Source organism: Paroedura picta, chromosome 8, assembly GCF_049243985.1.
Source record: "Paroedura picta isolate Pp20150507F chromosome 8, Ppicta_v3.0, whole genome shotgun sequence".
Classification (NCBI taxonomy): domain Eukaryota; kingdom Metazoa; phylum Chordata; class Lepidosauria; order Squamata; family Gekkonidae; genus Paroedura; species Paroedura picta.
In genome coordinates, this window is record NC_135376.1 from 61,612,489 (window position 1) to 61,631,673 (window position 19,185).

Genomic DNA, 19,185 nt, shown 5'->3' on the forward strand with positions numbered 1-19,185 from the left:
TCTGATTGGCCCTCCCTGAGTGTGTGCCACCAGTAGCGAGAGAACATTCAGCCAACAAAAGCCAATCAGTTCAAATTATGTGCACCCAACTCTCCCTATCTGATTGGACCTCCTTGGGGCTGTGTTGCCAATAGGGAGAGCACTCCTCAAATGAGGGCCAATCAGTTCAAACTTCACTTTGCCAATGAGGGCCAATCAGTTCAAATTGCAATCTAACACTAAGGGCCAATCAGTTCAAATTGCATGCAGACAACTAACTCCAATTGGTGTACCACCAATAGGGAGAGAGCCCTCTTCTAATGAGGGGCAACTGTGCGGCTTATCTGACCTCTTCTTCCTGCTTACTGAGTGGAAGAGGTGTTAGCTTCTCCAATGCTCATGGTAAGTTGCTCTATTCTCAGCCTCTTCGATTGTCTATCTCCCCAGGGCAATGGAGGGAACAGCTGCTTCCTTTGCCTCCTGTGTTGGTTTCAGCTCTTTGCTGACAAACACTATTCACTTCCACCAAACCCTGAGCAGCTCTTCCTGCAGTGTCCACAGTAGCGACTGGCTGTCTTCCTTGGCTCCCAGGGGGGTCAAGGTTATGAGTTCTGTGGTTCCCCCACATCCAGTTTGGTGTAGTGGTTAGGAGTGCGGACTTCTAATCTAGCATGCCAGGTTCAATTTGCACTCCCCACATGCAGCCAGCTGGGTGACTTTGGGCTCGCCACGGCACTGATAAAACTGTTCTGACCGAGCAGTGATATCAGGGCTCTCTCAGCCTCACCCACCCCACAGGGTGTCTGTTGTGGGGAGAGGAAAGGGAAGGCAACTGTAAGCCGCTTTGAGCCTCCTTCGGGTAGAGAAAAGTGGCATATAAGAACCAACTCTTCTTCTCCATTGAGCTCAGGTTTTCCCTCCATGGTTACAGTAAGCAACATTTAATTATAACTTTTTATCATTAAATTTTTCTAAATGTTATAATTAGAATGGATCAAATTTAACAATTATTGAATAAAAATATTTAAAAAACAAATAGTGACTATTAAGTTTACCTGTGGCTTGATTAGATATCTGGCTATTTGTATTACAAAGGATTTTAGACTGGCATCAGAAACACATAATAAAAAATTACAGTTTGAAATAAATCATTATTCTTCCATGGTTTTGGAGAATACGTACTGTAAAAATGTGTTTTAACTTTCTTTTTTTCAAAATAGACTTCTGTCAATGAGTAATGAAATCCTTGGTAACTTACAGAAAATCATTTAAAAATGTATCTGGCAAACCTCCCTGGATTGTATACACCCACACTCACACACACGTGTGTGTGTGTATAAATATAGTCTCAAACACAAAGATAAATGCGGACAGTTCATATTTTAGTGGGAAAGCCTGTTATAAATCAAACATACCTGGTGTGAACAGACAAGCAGAACATAGTCTGGTATTGATCCAGAAAACGCAGGTATATTGCTCTGGACCTCAATAGGGAAGTAGGGACGAAGGAACACTTCATATATAAAGTACCCCATTGACCCAAAGAGGAACACAATGGAATGAAGAGTGGATAAAACTATTCCATTATCAGACTGAGAAGCAATCATTGTCACAAGGCAGAAAAGAGTAATGAGAAAATCTATTGATGGGTGGGGGAGGCGCTAGCATTCTATGGCTCTGCTCAGGCTAACTTCCATTGTTAGAGAACGTTCTGTTCAGGGAAAAAGTCATTCAGAGAGGGAGTTTTCCACTAATAGAAACAGTCCTTCCATGAATTAAAGACTGCTTTCATGAATTCCTGGATGAAAGAAAGAGAGAAAGAATTCCGAGCAAAAATAACTCCAGAGAGGTAGGGACTTGCATAAAGGTAAAGGTAAAGGTATCCCCTGTGCAAGCACCGAGTCATGTCTGACCCTTGGGGTGACGCCCTCCAGCGTTTTCATGGCAGACTCAATACAGGGTGGTTTGCCAGTGCCTTCCCCAGTCATTACCGTTTACCCCCCAGCAAGCTGGGTACTCATTTTACCGACCTCGGAAGGATGGAAGGCTGAGTCAACCTTGAGCCGGCTGCTGGGATTGAACTCCCAGCCTCATGGGCAAAGATTTCAGACAGCTGCCTTACCACTCTGCGCCACAAGAGGCTCATAGGGACTTGCATACATGCATACAAATATAATGAATACCCAGTGCAAGCAAGAAAACATATTGGGTTGAATCCAAAGAGCAAAGGAGAAACAAGGGGTGTTCCCCCAGATTTTTGGTCAAGAATGCACATGGTAGTTACAGCTACTTGTATATAAGTTCTCATGTTTCCACATGTGCTGATACTGTTAAGTAATCAGAATATCCTATTAGTTTCAGTTTACTCATACAAGGTGTAAAACCACATGTAGAATGGTACTCCTGGATCCAACTACCTCTAAATATTAAACATGTAACCTCTTATAAGAGCTATAACATATAGAAAAGTTGAAATATAAATACAATATAATAAGGACAAGGAAGCTCAAATCAACATGAATCAAATACGTTGCCTTAGTTTGCATGCTATAAGAATCTACATTTATAGATACCTGTGTAAGTTACAAATGCAGTAATTTTTTTAATTGCTAGGTACCCATTACAACTATCCACTAAGTGAAATTAATCTGTTAACAGTTAAAATACCAAAGGAAAACAAGACCCCATTTGAACCCAAACTCACCAACCCCTGCACCTAATTTCAGCAAACAAAACTCCTCACAACTTCAAATGCAGTAAGAACTTCAAATGCAGTAATTAGCAGCAAAACAGGAGAAACTGGCATTAAATACTTCTTCTGAAGAAAAAGGTTGCAAAACTGAAAGTCCCTGTGTTGGCTTCAAATATACAAATATATTTACAACTGTCAGCTCAATAGTACCTGGCAGTGAATATTTCAACTTCACTTACACAGGCCTACCCAATAGACAAATCTTAGCAAAGTATTCATCATGAGTATATTACATTTAATGAAAAGTAACTGTCACATTTTTGATTAATACTTCCTTTTCACCATTGTAAACCTCTCACTACTTTTCCTAAAGGAATTCACTTGTCTAATCAGGACAAGAAAAAAACAAGATAGGAAGTGCCAAATTGCAAATTTATTAACACCATGACCGTTTATGCACTGGGAACTTCACTGACCCAGCTCCTGTGCAGGAGCACAAATTGGGGGCAGATGAGGTCCACCAGTCCAAATGCTCCCCTGTGTGGGTGCAGGAAGTCATGGGGCCACGACTAAAACTCCAGCCTGCAGCCCGGCATGAAACCTCCAGTGCATAAATGGTCCATGATTCACCAATGTAGCATCATGAAACAGTGCACCAATAGGTCTACCATGAGTGGGGTGAAATATACAATAACTAAAATGTTTAGATCTTTGACAAAATTGTGACTTTTGTAAACAGCCTCCCTATGATTCATTTCTTATTAGCGGTCAGCAAAAGGTGCGCCCAGAAACACACTGTCTTCCTCTTATAATTTTGCCAGTGTATCTTGGATGCTTATCCTGGCAAAGCAACGGCAGTGGTTTCCTTTACAGTGCAATCTTAAACGTGTCTTCTCAGAAGAGTAACCTACTGAATTAGAGATTAGCTTCCTAATCAGTGTACCTAAGACTGTAGCTTAAATCTTTAAAAGCTGAAGTAAAGACTTCCTTCCTGAATAACATGGTACAGCAGCTCTTCACAATGTTTGCTTCTGAGATAAAGTGCCCCTCCACCCAGCAAATCACATTCAGAATTGATTCCACCTGCCATAACTCTATCGACTGTGAAAGAAAGATGGGAACCGGGTATTTATAGCAGTCGGAGCATTGGAATAGAGCAGTTTTAGCAACTGCAGTGCTCACTAAGATAAAAGAAGGCAGCTACGGTTGCCAGTGAGAGACTGGGGCAAGGGACAGCTGGCAGCAACACGGTGATGTCCTTTCCAGGTAAAACCTGGAAGGGACATCCTACCTTCTCCAGACATCTCTAGATATTCTGCAGTAATGATTGTGTTTCCAGCAATTCCTAGAGGGGTGGGGAACAATCCTTTTCAGTTCCCCCCAGAAATGACATCACACAATTGTTCCAACGGCTCTTAAAAAAAAATTCCTGCCACTGGTCAGAGTGGTGGGTTGCCAGTCCTTCAGTCTGATGTACAGTTACACCGTTCCAAGTCCACTTTCAATGGCCTCAGAAAGGTATACCATATATACTTGTGTATAAGCCAAGTTTTTCAGCGTAGTATTCACACTGAAAAAAGTGTTCCTTGGCTTATACGCGGGTATATATGGTAATTGAAATAACAGCCTGCTCCCAGCCAGCTAATCGTTACATTGCTTTGGCAAACCTCTTGCAAGCTGAAGCTTGTTCTGGCTGCTTTTAGGACAGCAACGGTTTGACTAAGGGACATCTTTGTTTTCCTTTTGCCTTCATTTCTTGCAAACTATTCTTTTGGTTTCTGTGGGTGGGGTGGGGTGGCTTTTGGGGGGTGCTTTGGGATTTCTTCTTTTTTCTGAGGGGGCAGCATTGTTTGCCTTTTCTTTTTTTATTTTCATTCTTGGGGTTGTGTTTCTTTTAAAAGCTGATTTTTACAGTTCTTTCAATGTTTTGTTCTGGGGTTGTAGTTAGAGTTGTCCATTCTCCCGGTTTGGCAGCTGTTGCACTTGTTGTAGTAGGTTGCCAACTTTGGGTACTGTTGTTCTGCTCTGGTTTGCTGGCTCTCTTTTGCACTTACAGAGCTAGTTTACTGTTTTTCTTTTAAATATTCAAAAATAGTTAACATACTGGTGCCTGAATTAATGTAAATTTACCAGTGACTACTGCATTTCGCACCATTGATTTATATGAGAGTCAATAAGTTTGCCCAGATCCTGTGGTAAAATTAGGTGCCTCAGCTTATGTGCAGGTCGGCTTATGTGCAAGTATATACGGTAACTCTGCTTAGGACTACACTGAACAGTTTATATAGAGAACTCTTCCTTTAAAGCAGTCAAAACTGGTATTGTGCACACACATACACACACATCCCTCTCCTGGTCTACTTTCTCCTATCTACCACATGCCCACAAATATCTGTATAGAAACAGCCAAGTTCTTTCCCCCCCCCTTTTTCCAGATGACTAGGCTCTAAAGATGATTCAGCATCATGCATTTTCCTCCAGAAAAAAGCATGGGAGTGGGGAATTACAACTCCCATGAAATTTAAGATTCTCTCCCTCCTGCTCCTGATTTTGTTCGTGTGGGTCAATTGTACTGAGTTTCTATGAAAAACATGAATTCCAATAACAGGATGTAAACCTCTGCTTAAATGCTTCCTGAAATAAAAACAAAACCAGAGATGTGGCAAAATCTCATTTTCAAAGAAACAGAGGATAGTATGCATTCATACTTACCCAGTCGATGGGTTCATGATGCAGCCTCCTTTTTCAGAAGATGCCTTGCAGGTGCAACCCCTTTCCAGTGTATCGTGGTTCATTCCAAAATTGTGGCCCAGCTCATGAGCCAGAGTTACGGCTGCTCCCAAAGGGGTGTCTGAATGATCCTCAAAGATAAACACAGTCAGGGAGAAAGTAAAGCTCACTGTACAAATGACAAACCACTATAGCTTTATACGACAATATGTGTACAAGTTCATTGGATGTCAGAGTAGTTCAGTTATTATTGGTGTAAAAAAACAACCCATGCCTTCTGTCTGCTTGAATAACTTACTCTTTGCCAACAGTCTCTGAAATATCTTCTTACAAGCAGGGGTCCTGAAAAGACTTGCACAGGGATCTCATTTTCCCCTCCCCCACTATTTCCTCTTTCTCTTCCCTGAAAGCCCCTATAGACTCTCCCTTTTCCTGCTTCTTCTTCTCTTTCCCAGTCATCAGCCAACCTCTCTTTATCTGTCCTCTCCATCTTTCATCCCTTTCCTCCCCCTGGTAGCCACTGGGCTTGGCCAGACCTAGCTGTGTAGCATCGTCTGCCAGGATGCACACTGGGGAGCCCACAAGAACTTGCAGGAGAGCACCTCATTCCCCCCTGGATTTCTCCTTTCCTTCACTTAATTCCTCTTGAAATTGCTTGCAACCATTTAAATCTAACTGCTGATGGGGGACCACCCTGCTCAGCTGATACGTTTAAGTGGCCAGGACTGGACAAAAGTCCAGGAAATGTTTGTGGGAGGTGCCTCCACTGAGCTGGGTCGAATGTGTGATGAATTTTGGCTCATGAACCAGTTTGTGCCCATCCCTAATTGGGTCACGTTAGTTTTATTTTGCATACTGAGAACTATACAGCTTTTAAAATAAAAGTTTGGTCTTATTCATTTTATTTTATATATTTCATGTCCTCGGCAGTTCTTCTGTGTTCTCATTGCTTTTGCTGAAACATAAGGTTAACTGTTTCAGGAATAGCTGACTTTAACAAAATGTGGCTCTGGTGTGTTCGTCTGACAACATAGTTTGTGAGAATTAAGAGAAGCAGGGAAACAGGTGACACTTCAGTGAGGGAAGTGTCACAGTTGGGTAGAAAAACAGTTCTCTCTTGTTGTCAAGACAACTGGATGATCTTCTCATGCTGTGCTGTAATATATTATTGCAGTGTCATGACAACTGGACAATATTCCCTTCTTCCTAACCTGCACTGTGAGGGCATTTTCCCCTGCAGCAAAGTGTAAGGGCATCCTGTTGTCTTGGAAATGTGAAAAGGCATCCCCTCCACAACACAATAAGCAATATTACACCTCTGTGTTTGCTGCCAAGTCCCCATCAGTATAAATTAGTACTACTGACTTAACAGTAACTCCAAGGTGAATCCTTCCTCTGCCTATGTTTGTAAGCCTACTTTACAGATTAACCACAGAGGCTTCCATTTTTGTAGGGACCACTATTTCAGACACCCCTAATTTTAACCTGTTAAAACAAAAACACTTTACTTTGAAATTGCAGTACTGAACACAAAATCTGTAATATCTAAAGCAGCCTTTCTCAACTTTTTTACCATTGAGAAACCCCTGAAATATTCTTCAGACTTCAAGAAACCCCAGAAGTGGTGTGATGGTGCAGAATATGGCCGGGAAGCATAGCTGTGTACATGTCCACCTGGGGCCCGTCCCCTTCCCACCCCCTCTGGGCCCATCATTGGCCACGGGGGGGGGGGGGGGGCAGATCAACATGACCATATATGGTCATATCACCCAATAAATGTTTAGCAAATTTTAAAAATATATTTAAGGTTAATTAACTCCCACCCATTCATGAAAGCCTTCCAGGGCTTTGAAGAAACCCCACAGTTTTGTGAAACCCTGGTTGAGACAGCTTAGTCTAAAGTGATTCACTTCCATTGTTCCCAGTTTTGAATTATAAACATATGCAAACAACAGTAGCTATAATTAACACTGACTCTAATGATGTGGTCTAAGAAAAGAAAGGTTACGAAGGAAACTATGATCATCAAATCTGAAAACAGTGAACACAAGTAAAGGAGAGAATTTGCAGTAAGCAAGTTTAAGGCTCCCTTAAAATCCTGAATATTTTAAAAAGGCATCTGGGCCATTAAACCACATTTCAAGTTTCCAGTCACTTTTATTATTTATATTCAATGTAGCCCCCAAATAAATAAAAGCATGAATAAAATAAATTAATAAATAATGAAATAGTGAAACATGAATAAAATAAAAGCACAGCTGGGCTAGAACAACGCGTGAGTTGGCTTTAAAAGGCCAGCATTTTTAGTTTGTGTCAACTTAGAATATCTGAACTGTCTGATGAAGCATCCAGAGTGATTTTTCTTTTAGGCTGGGAGTGCAGTGTCATTGCGGAAGAGACTGTCTGAGCACACAAACATTTTAAATTGCTGATTAGAAAACTAAATGGCAGAAAAACAATGACCAGATTCCTGAGTTTACAATTTATTCTTCCTTTGGTTTTCAAACATTTTTCCATTAGACAAATGTTTTAACAGGAGGCTTCACAATCACCAAACAGGATACCATCTACTGCCTCAGATTAGAGACTGCTGAACGGAACATTAGAACAGATTCATGATGATGCATCATGATGATAAAACTGGATGGTTCATGGGTGAATTGGACATTTACTTGACTGTGCAAAATCCTGGTGGATGGTTGTCCTGCAGGGCCACCCATATGGGAAGTCTGCATGGTAGAACTTCTGTATAGCAACATGAAGCTTTATCATATGTTGGCCCAGACAGGAAGTGGACAGTGAGGAAGAGCATGGTGGCACCTGCCTTCACCCTGTCAGTCTGGGGGCAAGTGTGACCAGCAAGAAGCATGGTGGCTTCTCCCTTGTGGCCTGGGTGTGGTGAAACCAGGAAAGAACCAGCAGTGGCCTGCTTTACCCTTTGCTAGTTCAAGTATGGGGCTACTGGCAAAGGGGAGTCAGCCCTTCAGCCTTTTCTTTGGCTCTCCAACAGGTGAGGGGATGTGTGGGAGGTGGAGGGGTGGGGGACTTCTTTTGAGCCTTGACAGTTCATCATCTGGCTACTCTAAAAGATGGCATCACATGCAGCATTTTTCATCTATTGAAAACCATCACAGACACATTTACAGAGCAACTTGTGAAATGCAGCATGTTTGTTTTGCCCTGAGCACATAGGCAGAGTGCACAATTAGCAGCCCAACGACACCTATATTCAGACAGTGAGGATGATGCAATCCACCTGCAAGATGAGTGTCTCCGGCTATCACTGACCCTGTCTCTGAAACTATGGACTGTGTTTTGACTCTGATTTCTAGATTTGCCCAAGAACCTGCTGCTGCTGCTAAATCACCTATGCTGTGTTTGATCTGGAACCTAGACTCTAACCATGCAGCTCCAGTTGTGCCCAGACCTCATCTCACTTCTGCTCCAGATTGGCTGCCCTGCCCTGTATCTAGTGTGCTCCAGGAAATTAAGGGGGAAAGGGTGGCAAATGACAAGGTGCTTGTCTTTTTTCATCACATCTATTTATCTGATAGCCAGTACTGTCTTATCTTGTTGTTGTTAGGTGCGAAGTCGTGTCCGACCCATTGCAACCCCATGGACAATGATCCTCCAGGCCTTCCTGTCCTCTACCATTCCCCGGAGTCCATTTAAGCACCTTTCCATCCTGCCATGACCCAAATTCATCCACGCAGAGACTACAAAATGAATCAAAACTATGTTCAGCATTGTCATGAAATCAAAAAGGTTAGAAGACAGGCTGGGTGCCTTGGCTTATGCTAAATGTGAAAACTGTTTTTCAGTGCATAAACAAAACAATGTGGTTCTAACAAGCACTTACCATGACAATACCCCCAGACTGCTCAGCAGTACACATGCTCATTATGGGTGCCATGCCAATGGTAGTACCTTGGAAATATACTCCACTGATGGATGATGGAAGAAAAGAACAAACGTTATAAAGACATGCAGCTTTTGAAGGTTTAGCCTCCACCATCCACTGGTATCCCCAAGTTCATCCTTATACGGTATCCCACCTAAATGCATGGCTGAATGGAGGGAAATAAAAGGCTACTTTTAGAGACAAAGTTACTGAGGGAACAAAATCCACCCTAATGCCTGGTTTCCACGGACTTGGTTCTCAAGGAGTTTAATTCCTCATATTGGCTATCACCTTACAAGCCCTTCATCATAGTCTTGGATCCCCATTTTTGCAGGACTCTGTTCTGATATGTTGTGCCATGGCATCCTCACTCATTTGGGCAAAGGTTTCTGAAGCTGCCACCTCTAAAACAGATAAGATCAATTCTCTCTTGCATCTGAGCATCCTCTGCTTTGGCTCCTGCCTGGCAGAATGGACTGCCTGATGCAATTGGGTAGCCTCTAATTCAGGGGTAGTCAAACTGCGGCCCTCCAGATGTCCATGGACTAAAATTCCCAGAAGCCCCTGCTAGCGAATGCTGGCAGGGGCTCCTGGGCATTGTAGTCCATGGACATCTGGAGGGCCGCAGTTTGACTACCCCTGCTCTAATTCATCTTGCATTCCAGAGGATCTGGAAACAGAATCTTCTGGGAGAGTTTTTTTTTTTTTTTTGCATAATGGGAATAGTGCCGTCATTTTAATGGCTGAGGAAATTTTAGGCAATCCCCATTGCACTGCTTGATGTGTGTATTGCAAATATTTTTTCAAATCAGCTTTATTATACTCTTTATTATTTTATATATATTATATATTTATTGTATTGTTCTCCATTTTTGTAATTTTGTTTTTTGCATTGTCTGTTGTTTGTATTATATTATATTCTGCAATCCATTTATTGTATGACACAATTACTACTAGCTATTTTATCGATCTGCTTTTTAAAATGATGTTTTCCAACTTGAGACTCAGTGAGATGGACAGATAAATAAATATGACATAATGATGGAAATTACCCAAGAGAACAATTTGTTACAATCTATAATTCTGAATATGATTTCTTGGACTATGAAATTATCTCCCAGTATTCACTTCTTCTCAGTGGGCATACCTCACTAGCTGTGCATTGTCATGTGGTTTACGAGGTAGTAGTTTCAGCTTTCGCCAGTCCAGGAACTCATGTAGGCTGGTGAAGGGGTCTTGGGTTATTGTGCACTTATCCATGTCATTCCAGATTTCCACTCCAACCAGAGCTATTCGAATATTTAGAGGCCTATAGAACTGATAAGAAAGCCAAATCAATATTCTGAATCCTACCCTATGGAAGTAAAACAAGTGGTCACTATGGCAAATTTCATTTTAAACACCCCTATTTAAACTGTGATAATTGCTAACTTCAGTCCAAAAAGTGGACATTTTCATCAGCTCAGTAAAAAAGAACCCAAGAGAAGATGGACACCAAAAAGAAAATAAGACGACATAGGGTAACCCTATCTAATTCGACAAAACCAGACTAGAGGATATTCTCTCTAAGCTTTTCTTATATGCTGTGGGGAAGAAAGATTTCATCCCGACATATTGGGCACAACTGTCCTGTCATGCATGGAGGTAGGAATAAGGCATACTAATGTAACACATACACAAAACCCCACTGGGAACTTAGCTGCCCCAGCTCCCAAGCGGGAGCACAAATCTGGGGTAGACAAGATGCACTGGGCCAATGCACTGGGCTTCCCCATGTGGGAGCAGGAAGAGGCAGGGCAACCTGCCCTGGCTCACATTCCAATCTGCAGCCAGTGCAAAGCCTCCAGTGTAGAAATGGTCAAATATGCCCAATTTTTACAGTTGACTGCTGGATTGCAAAACAGATTTTGATTGTGCAAGGCCCTATTCAAACATTACACCATGAAAGGATTCCTGCAGTCTTGAAGACAGAACGGGCATGTCTGATCAGAACAGACATGATCTCACTTCTCCAGCATGCATGGGAATGTGATCTGGGAGCATATCTTCCAAACCAAATGACTATTGGGTTTACTAAAGATGCTGCTACTATAAATCTATGTATCAAGGTCTGATTCTTGTACAATTAGGCCATGAAAAAATAGATTTTTTAAAAACATACACATCCGGCTCCTATAGGTTAGTTAAGAGTGACACATTTATTATTGCATTTCTCCCCCCAAAATACTCTAAAATATTTAAGGTTTTAGTTTCAAACATATCAAAGAATCACTTTGAATTATAACATACTATTGTAAAATTGCATCTAATATTTCAATTACAACATAATACCAAAACCAACAAAGAGAGCTGATATCAGTTCTGGTAGTATGCCTAACAAAATAAAAAAAAGTCCTCACATGCTGACAAAAGACAACAAAAGAGGGAGAAGGATGAATCTTCCTCTGGAGAGAGTCTCAAAGTTTTGGTGCCATAATCAAGAACGCTCTGTGTCAGGTTGGTACCCACCTAAGCTCAGATGGCGAGGGCACTTGAAGCAGGGCCTCCAAAATTTACCAATTTATTACCAATTTTTAAAAGACTTAAAAAAAACCTCCAGTGTATGCCGTGATGTTGTGGAAAATGGTGGTTAAAAGGTACTGAAAAAAGGAAAATGGTGCCACTGTGGGTGTGACCTTGGATAATGCATATGTTCCCATCCAAACCACCTCCCAACTGGCACTCTTCCCAAAAAATATTGGAGAAAAGAAGGATTGGAAAAGAGAGGTCTAAGAGTATGATGATTGGAATATGATTAGACCACAAGGTAATGAGGATGCTGAAAATAAATAAGTCCTGCAGATTGGTAGCCAAAACCTCTGTGTGGAAGTGGTCTAAATGAATCTGGGCCACCAGCTATGCTCTCTTTTTAAATTATGACTTTCCCACACAAATGCTTTCCAAGCCATATTCTCAAAGAGAATGGGAACATATGCATTTGGATGGATGGGAACATATGCATTATCCAAGGTCACACCCACAATGGCACCATTCAGAAACAGAATAAATATACCTTCCAAAAATAGACAATTGCATGGATATTGGCACTATATTTATTGTTTCAACTCAAACACTTTACCTTATCAACGTAGTTTGCAATTTCTATCAGCCTCTGCTTCACTTTCTCCACATCCTTGCCCTGTCGCTGAAACTATAAGAAAATTTGAAGTGACACTAAACATTTTAATTGTTTTCATTAATCACCTGTCATTATCAACCTTTTCCCAATAAATTATTCTCTGCTATTGGCTGGAAACTGTCAAACGGGTCAATTTTTAAATTGGAAACCTTTTCCTGTTATAGTTTCCTGCCCATAACCATAGGAATTGATTTTTACATGAATACTAAGAGCTGCCATTACAGATTTCCAGAAGAGATAATTGAGAGCAAGGCTGAATTTAGTTAGTTAAGTGTAGTGCATGTTCAGGGGTTCATAATGTTTCCTAAGTGTCTAGCAACCAGAAATTTAAATCTGGCCCCTGGCAAAACGAATGTATGGAGGGTCCATCTTAATAAGTCAAACCACTGCTTCATTTAGCCTAGTATTATATAGATGCAGCTCTTCATGGTCTCAGGCAGAAACTATGTGAGACCCTTTTAATAGGGTAAAAACTAGAATTATAAGCATCCAAAGTGTGATTAATCCCAATGAGTCCTTATTTCCCAGAAAGGACATGGGGAATGCCTGAAACTGTGCCCAGAATAAGGCTAGTATAGCAACCAACCAAATAAATAAATAAAAATTCAACTTAAACAATTCCCCGAGTGATAATTACATGATATGTGTTATCTTCCTTGCTGATGCAATTCTCAACGTCAGTTTCATTTTAGTTTTTGCTTACCTCTCGGTTATCAGCCACAATAAGAAGTTCCACATACTTAGTAGATTTCAGGGCTTCCCTCTTGTGCTACCAAAACAAAGACCAGAAATGAGCATTTCTTGGACTTCTAAATCTCGGGCTATTTATTTCTTCTAGTGCCGCTTCTGTACAAACTGATTTTTAAATAATGAAAAGTATTGTCTCATATTGTCTCATATTGTCTCCAGCAATTGGTTTCCCACTTGCTCTTTTGCAGTGGGTAAATTCCTGCTATCAGCACCAATCCCAAGCTTTCAAGAAATTGAGGAGAAGGAATAAAAGTGGCTGGAAAATTGCCTCCAGTGCACTGCTTTTGGAATTTCCCTGTGTCATTACAGATTTTATCAATGAGATTAGTGACAATTTCTACAGTATGACCCTCCCCAATTCCCAGGTACCACCTGAGATGGACAGGTTCAAGTCCCACCTTCCAGAGCATCAGCCAATCACTTTGAACGGGTGAGTTCGGGAAAAAAAGGCATTTGTAAGTTGGATACTGGCAGAAGGTTTAGGAGGTGTGCTGGTTAGGAACAGAGTCCATTAGGAACTTCAGGTATGAGTTGGGTGCTGTTCCTGTCACTCGAAAGAGGGAAGCCTATCTGCTCTGTATTATATAGGTTATGTTACTATTCCTGTTTAAAACAGTGAAAAATTCAAAGCATTTCTGTTTGATATTATAAATTAAACAAAAAAAAACCTGATTTATAACTTTACATGTCTTGGAGTCAGACTTCACTTCAAGTGTGACTTTGGAGCTTGAAGTGAATATATATATATCACATTTCTCCTCAGTGGAGACCTAACATTATTTTATCATGACAACAGTCTTATGTGGTATGTTAGGCTGAGAATGTGTGACTGGCCAAGGATCACCCTGCAGCCTTCCATGGCACAATGGTAATTCAAACCTGGAACTATGAAATCCTACTCTAATCACGACATGGCTCATCCTTCAGACAGAATGTTTGTTTATATGTTTTTGAGATGTTCGTATTATTAAAGTATAAAATGATGCAGTTGTATAGGCCATAAATAACCGAATATGTATAACACATATTAACATAGATTTAAATGGGGGGGGGGATCCAAAAGCACAACAAATGAATGAATCTCTCTCAGTGTGAAATAATTAAGAATGATATTCTAAACATGCTTACCTAGGGAATAAAGCCCACTGAAATGAGAGAGATTTGCTTATGAGTAAACATGCAAAAGTTATAAATGATCTCCAAGGTGATGTTACTATATAATCATCTATAGTGCCAGGAAGTTTTATGGCAGGCAAGCTGGCTACCACTTTTTCCTGGGATGAAATTGGGGACAGAAATGAGCTTTCGACAGAATCTAACAAGTTTGAGCAAGAGCTTTCGTGCTTATCATACTAAATAATTGCATATTGTCCTGGGTCTAAGCAAATGATTTCCCACATTTAAAACAAAATTGACTAAAGCAATTTAATCAAAATTGAATGGCCAGTTCTAGGCTCCTGGAAAGCAGTTTCCTAACAAGCTGAGACAGTCAGAAATAATAAAGCTGGAGTCTCCAGGCAAGATTTATAGGGACATTTTTGTGCATTGCTGAAATACTACATTGCCCAGCTTCTAAATATTCACATCATGCAAAAAGCCCCCCACAACTCCTCCTTTTGAAAATGAAGAGGAACCTTATTTGCAAGAGTACATCCTGTCTAATAAGTTTTATATTTTGAAGGTGATGGGCATGCCACTGCAAGGTCCTGCATCAGCACTCAGGAATGGGCCCAACAAATCCCATAGAGTTAGACACAGGATGCCACAGGAATGCAGCAGTATTTGTTGGCACAGCCGTGCTGGTACAACAACATTTCTACAATGGATTAGAATTGCTGGGCTGCCCAATACTGTGGCAGTGTTTGCATAAAGGTGTAAAGAAAGCAAGGCAGTGAATTATTTGCATGCACATATGAAAGGAAACTCAGCTGGTGCACAACTGGCATGACACAAAACTTATAATATCTATAATATTATGCACATGATACTATAGTGGAGATAGTCACTAGGCCATCCTATATCATCAATAGTTCTAATAGTAAAGCTGGCTCCATCTGTGGATACATACTCCTATGTGATCAAATGTATTGTATGTGGCCAAAGGCTGTTACAATCTGATACTTAAATCTGCAGATTGGGGCCATATAGACAGAAGTAGGGTGCAGAAGGGAAAAGATGGGAGGAAGTGTGACTTGGAAGAAAGGGAATAGATATGTTGTTGAGGTTGGTGTCAAAAGTCAGAAGACAATGAGAGAATTTAGCTATGAACTTTTTACAGGTCTCTGCTGGTATTTTAAGAACAGATCATCATCACTAGTGTATTTATGGCAGTGAATTCCAACATCTATTTGAAACAAAAGTATTGTCACAGCAGATCCAAGAACTGAAGTGGAGTACTAGAATGGATGTGATGGAATGAGGTGACATTTTATGTGATAGTGTTGGTCTAATATGGAAACCCATTGTTCAGTGATCCCTTGGACTGTATCACACTACTGGTGCAATGGGAAGGAGGGCAGAATCACAAGAGTGCAATCTAGAAAATGCAAAACTAATATATCAGAATTGACAAAGTTCTGCAGGGCCTGCAAAATAGAGCTCTTCTGCCAAGACTGGTTGAGGCTAGTCCTGATAGAGCAATGGCTTCCTCTCTGGCTCCACTATACAACCTTTTGCGCACCCCTTGTTAGATGTCTGTGGGAGGTAAGAGGGACCTGGCCATCTCAGTACCTTGGGAGTTATATGGGTTAGGGGTTTTTATAGAATTTATATTTTATGTAACCTGCATTGAGTCTTCAGAGGAAGGTGGGCTACAAATGTAAATCATCATCATCATCATCATCTGCTTGATTTTATTTTATATGTGGTGCTGGACTCTTAACAATAAATGCACTTTTGCTACCTAAGACCAATTCCACATGTGTATATATAATTGTGTTATAATGTTTCTAATTTTTTATTCTCCGGTTTATTTTATCCATTTTAGGTCAATGTCCAAATTTCATAACTTCTAGGGCAATTTAATTTTCAAGTCAATTGCACATCATCTTGATTTCACATATCAAATGCTTTGTTATTTTTGTGAGATGATCTATACCCCCCTTGAACCTCCTCCTTGTATATAAATTTCAGAACTTGGAGATCAAGCAAAAAGAAGAATAAGGTCAGAATGCAGAACAGACCACATTGCTTTATTGTGCCATTATTAAACTTTATTTAAAGTTTCTAAGCTGTCTGTTGTTGAATGCCCTCAGTGAATTCTGCACTACAAGTCTTGAAACATTTGGGAGGAGGGTTTATAATAAAATGGTCAACCTCATCCAGCATCCTGTTTCTAAGATAATTATTTGTTTGCATCATTCATAGTTTGCTTTTCTTGCTGAGACTCAAGGAAGATTACATAGTGTAAGTCTGTGTGATGAACAGGCTGGGACATTGTATAAACAATGCAACAGGTTATGGATTACAGAAATTTGAAAGGCAGCCAGATGACCTGGAAGGTGCTGCTGCCACGGGTAGTCAGAACTTGATTACTTCTGAATATGACATTTCCATTTGCCATCACGGTTAATAGCCATTGATGGACCGATCCTCCATGCATTTGTCTAATCCCTTTTTAAAAGCCAATCTTTAAAAAATGAATGCTTTCCATATGTGAAGTCTTCACAACACTGTTAATTCATTATGAGTTTCTAATACACCAAACAAAATAATGAGAAGTATTTTGCTTGTTCCCTAAAGTGTAAATTACAAAGGAATAAAAACAAAGGAATAAAACAACTGAGGTCTACAAGATATAGTAGTAGTTTAAGTTTGAAAGCATGTTGTGCCTGATTATTATTATTAATCTGTTCCATTACTTGCTGAGGGAGGGGGAGGTGTTTCCTGAATAGGCCATTTGTTTCTAAAACGCCTCTAATTATCATTTCTCTTTGCTTGCATAGTGCAGCTAATCTCTGTCTTAGCACAATCAACTTCCTCATTCATCTAAGATTGCCATTTTAAAAAGAAATAATTAAGCTACAGAAGAAATTTACAAATTATGTTAATGAAAACAGAAAAAATTACACCTTTTAATTTCCAGTCTTCTTTTCACTATGCCTTTCTTTCACAGTCTATCCAAGATCATTTTTAAATTGAAATGATTGGGCAGGAAGTATAAGGCAACTGTTGAGAATTGTATTGCAGGGTGGCAGAAATCACATACAGAATTCTGGCTACATGGTAAACTTATATTTTGCATACTGATTGCTGCCTCTTTCAATTTCTAAGAGAAGTTGCAAGGAAGGGATACTAATGCTGGATTTACTATGTGGTCTTGTTGCAAATTTCTGTTGATTAGTCTTAGTATTCCATTCATTTATTTGGGGGAAATGAATAGGCACAAACAAATTAATATGTGTACAGATCTGGTTACTCCAGTAACATGAACAGAAAAGTCTTGATGGCATAAAAGCGCATATGAACCCAGGACTTTAGACAGGATAAGGTCAGTGGCTGTTCTGCTCCATGGCAAGAAGGATTGGCTCACTCCTGATAATTTTTGGGGAAACCGGCTCTAGAGTCATTTGAGTCTGAATTGTTTCTAATTTTTTTAAAAAATGAGAACTTGATTTTAGAATAGGCACATTTATGATTTTTTAAAAAATGTCTGTGTTGAAGAATGCTTACATGAAGTGGTAATTTTCATCTCCACTTGACTGGCTTGGATAACAAATCTTTTGTCCCTTTAATAGAGGCTTAATGGAAAGTTGAAAAGTCCAGAAGCACTTTCCAGACTATGTATAGATTTATTGTTGAATTTGTTCCATCTGCTCAAGCTCCCTTCTATTTAATTGTATCAAATTCTTATTATCTAGATACATATTTTGATCCAGGTATACTTCCTCTTTAAAAAAATAACAGCAAATTACAAGCGATATTCCACTGCATCATGTTGTTTTGCTAGGGATAAAGTGTTAGCCTGAAATGTTATCATTCAAATCATCCAGAGTAATCAGCTTCCTGATTTGGTTGAGCCCAGAGCAAGGTAAGATCAGGGGCACCTCCTCAGGCTGGGCTAGTACAACAGACTACGCCAGTCCATCAGGTGAGTCACCACTGCTTCCCCATGGCAGAGAGCAGGCTGCCGGACTGGGGTGGGGGGAGGGTTATTATTCACCACCAATTTGTGGTTTTGGCATACTGGATTTTTACTGTGGATTTTATCAGGGATTTCATCTGACCATTCTGGGAGCGGCAGGCTAGAAGTCTAATGAATAAATAAAAATAATAAATAAGTAGTTGTATAATGGTTGTAATCCAACTCAAGCAGTGATAAAGGTGTACTATAAATGAAAATAAATAAATCTGACCATGTAGACTTACATTAAAAGGATGCGGATGCTTCTAAATCTTTGGATTATGATAATATTTGTCAGAGGTTCTACTAAATTCTGAACAAACTGGCTCAGACATTTGAGATCTATAATATGAATTTGAAACTGTTGTTACAATAACTGCAGGATAGTTACCCTAAAATGCATTATAATTTGATCAGGACCCCCCTTTTTTGGATTTGATTAGATTTAAGACACTTGAAGTACAAAATTGTGATTTCTACTTACCCTGCTAATAAACATCTGATTAGATGGTGCAGCATCTTCCCATTTGATACCTGAGATGTTGAGATGATGACCACAAGAACCCAGGGATAGTTTTAGGTTCTCTGCTTGATAGATTATGTGTTCACTTATAGCACTTCCCAATGGCTCCAATATATAGACTTTATCTTCAAATAAAATATATCCCCTGTGTTATAAAAATATAAAATTATGTATATCTTTACAATGCTGAGATATACCTTATCTAATCAAGTGACAGATTTTTAACAAATATGAAAGAGGAACAAATGATCAGAATATCAAACCATGCCATGGGGCACAACCTGTAAATTGTGTATGTTCATAATGATCA

The 19,185-nt window shown here is 40.0% G+C and overlaps 1 protein-coding gene across 1 annotated transcript in view; it reads right to left on the minus strand.

Moving 5' to 3' along the window:
• ADAM12 (ADAM metallopeptidase domain 12) overlaps nucleotides 1-19,185 on the minus strand; it is a 271,768-nt gene that overhangs the window by 89,570 nt on the left and 163,013 nt on the right. Inside the window, exons 6-11 of the mRNA XM_077350066.1 lie at nucleotides 18,837-19,020; nucleotides 13,184-13,249; nucleotides 12,421-12,492; nucleotides 10,450-10,619; nucleotides 9,261-9,345; nucleotides 5,384-5,532 (exon numbers count right to left, since the gene is read on the minus strand). Coding sequence (XP_077206181.1) covers nucleotides 5,384-5,532; nucleotides 9,261-9,345; nucleotides 10,450-10,619; nucleotides 12,421-12,492; nucleotides 13,184-13,249; nucleotides 18,837-19,020 — 726 coding nt within the window. The remainder of the gene's footprint in view (nucleotides 1-5,383; nucleotides 5,533-9,260; nucleotides 9,346-10,449; nucleotides 10,620-12,420; nucleotides 12,493-13,183; nucleotides 13,250-18,836; nucleotides 19,021-19,185) is intronic.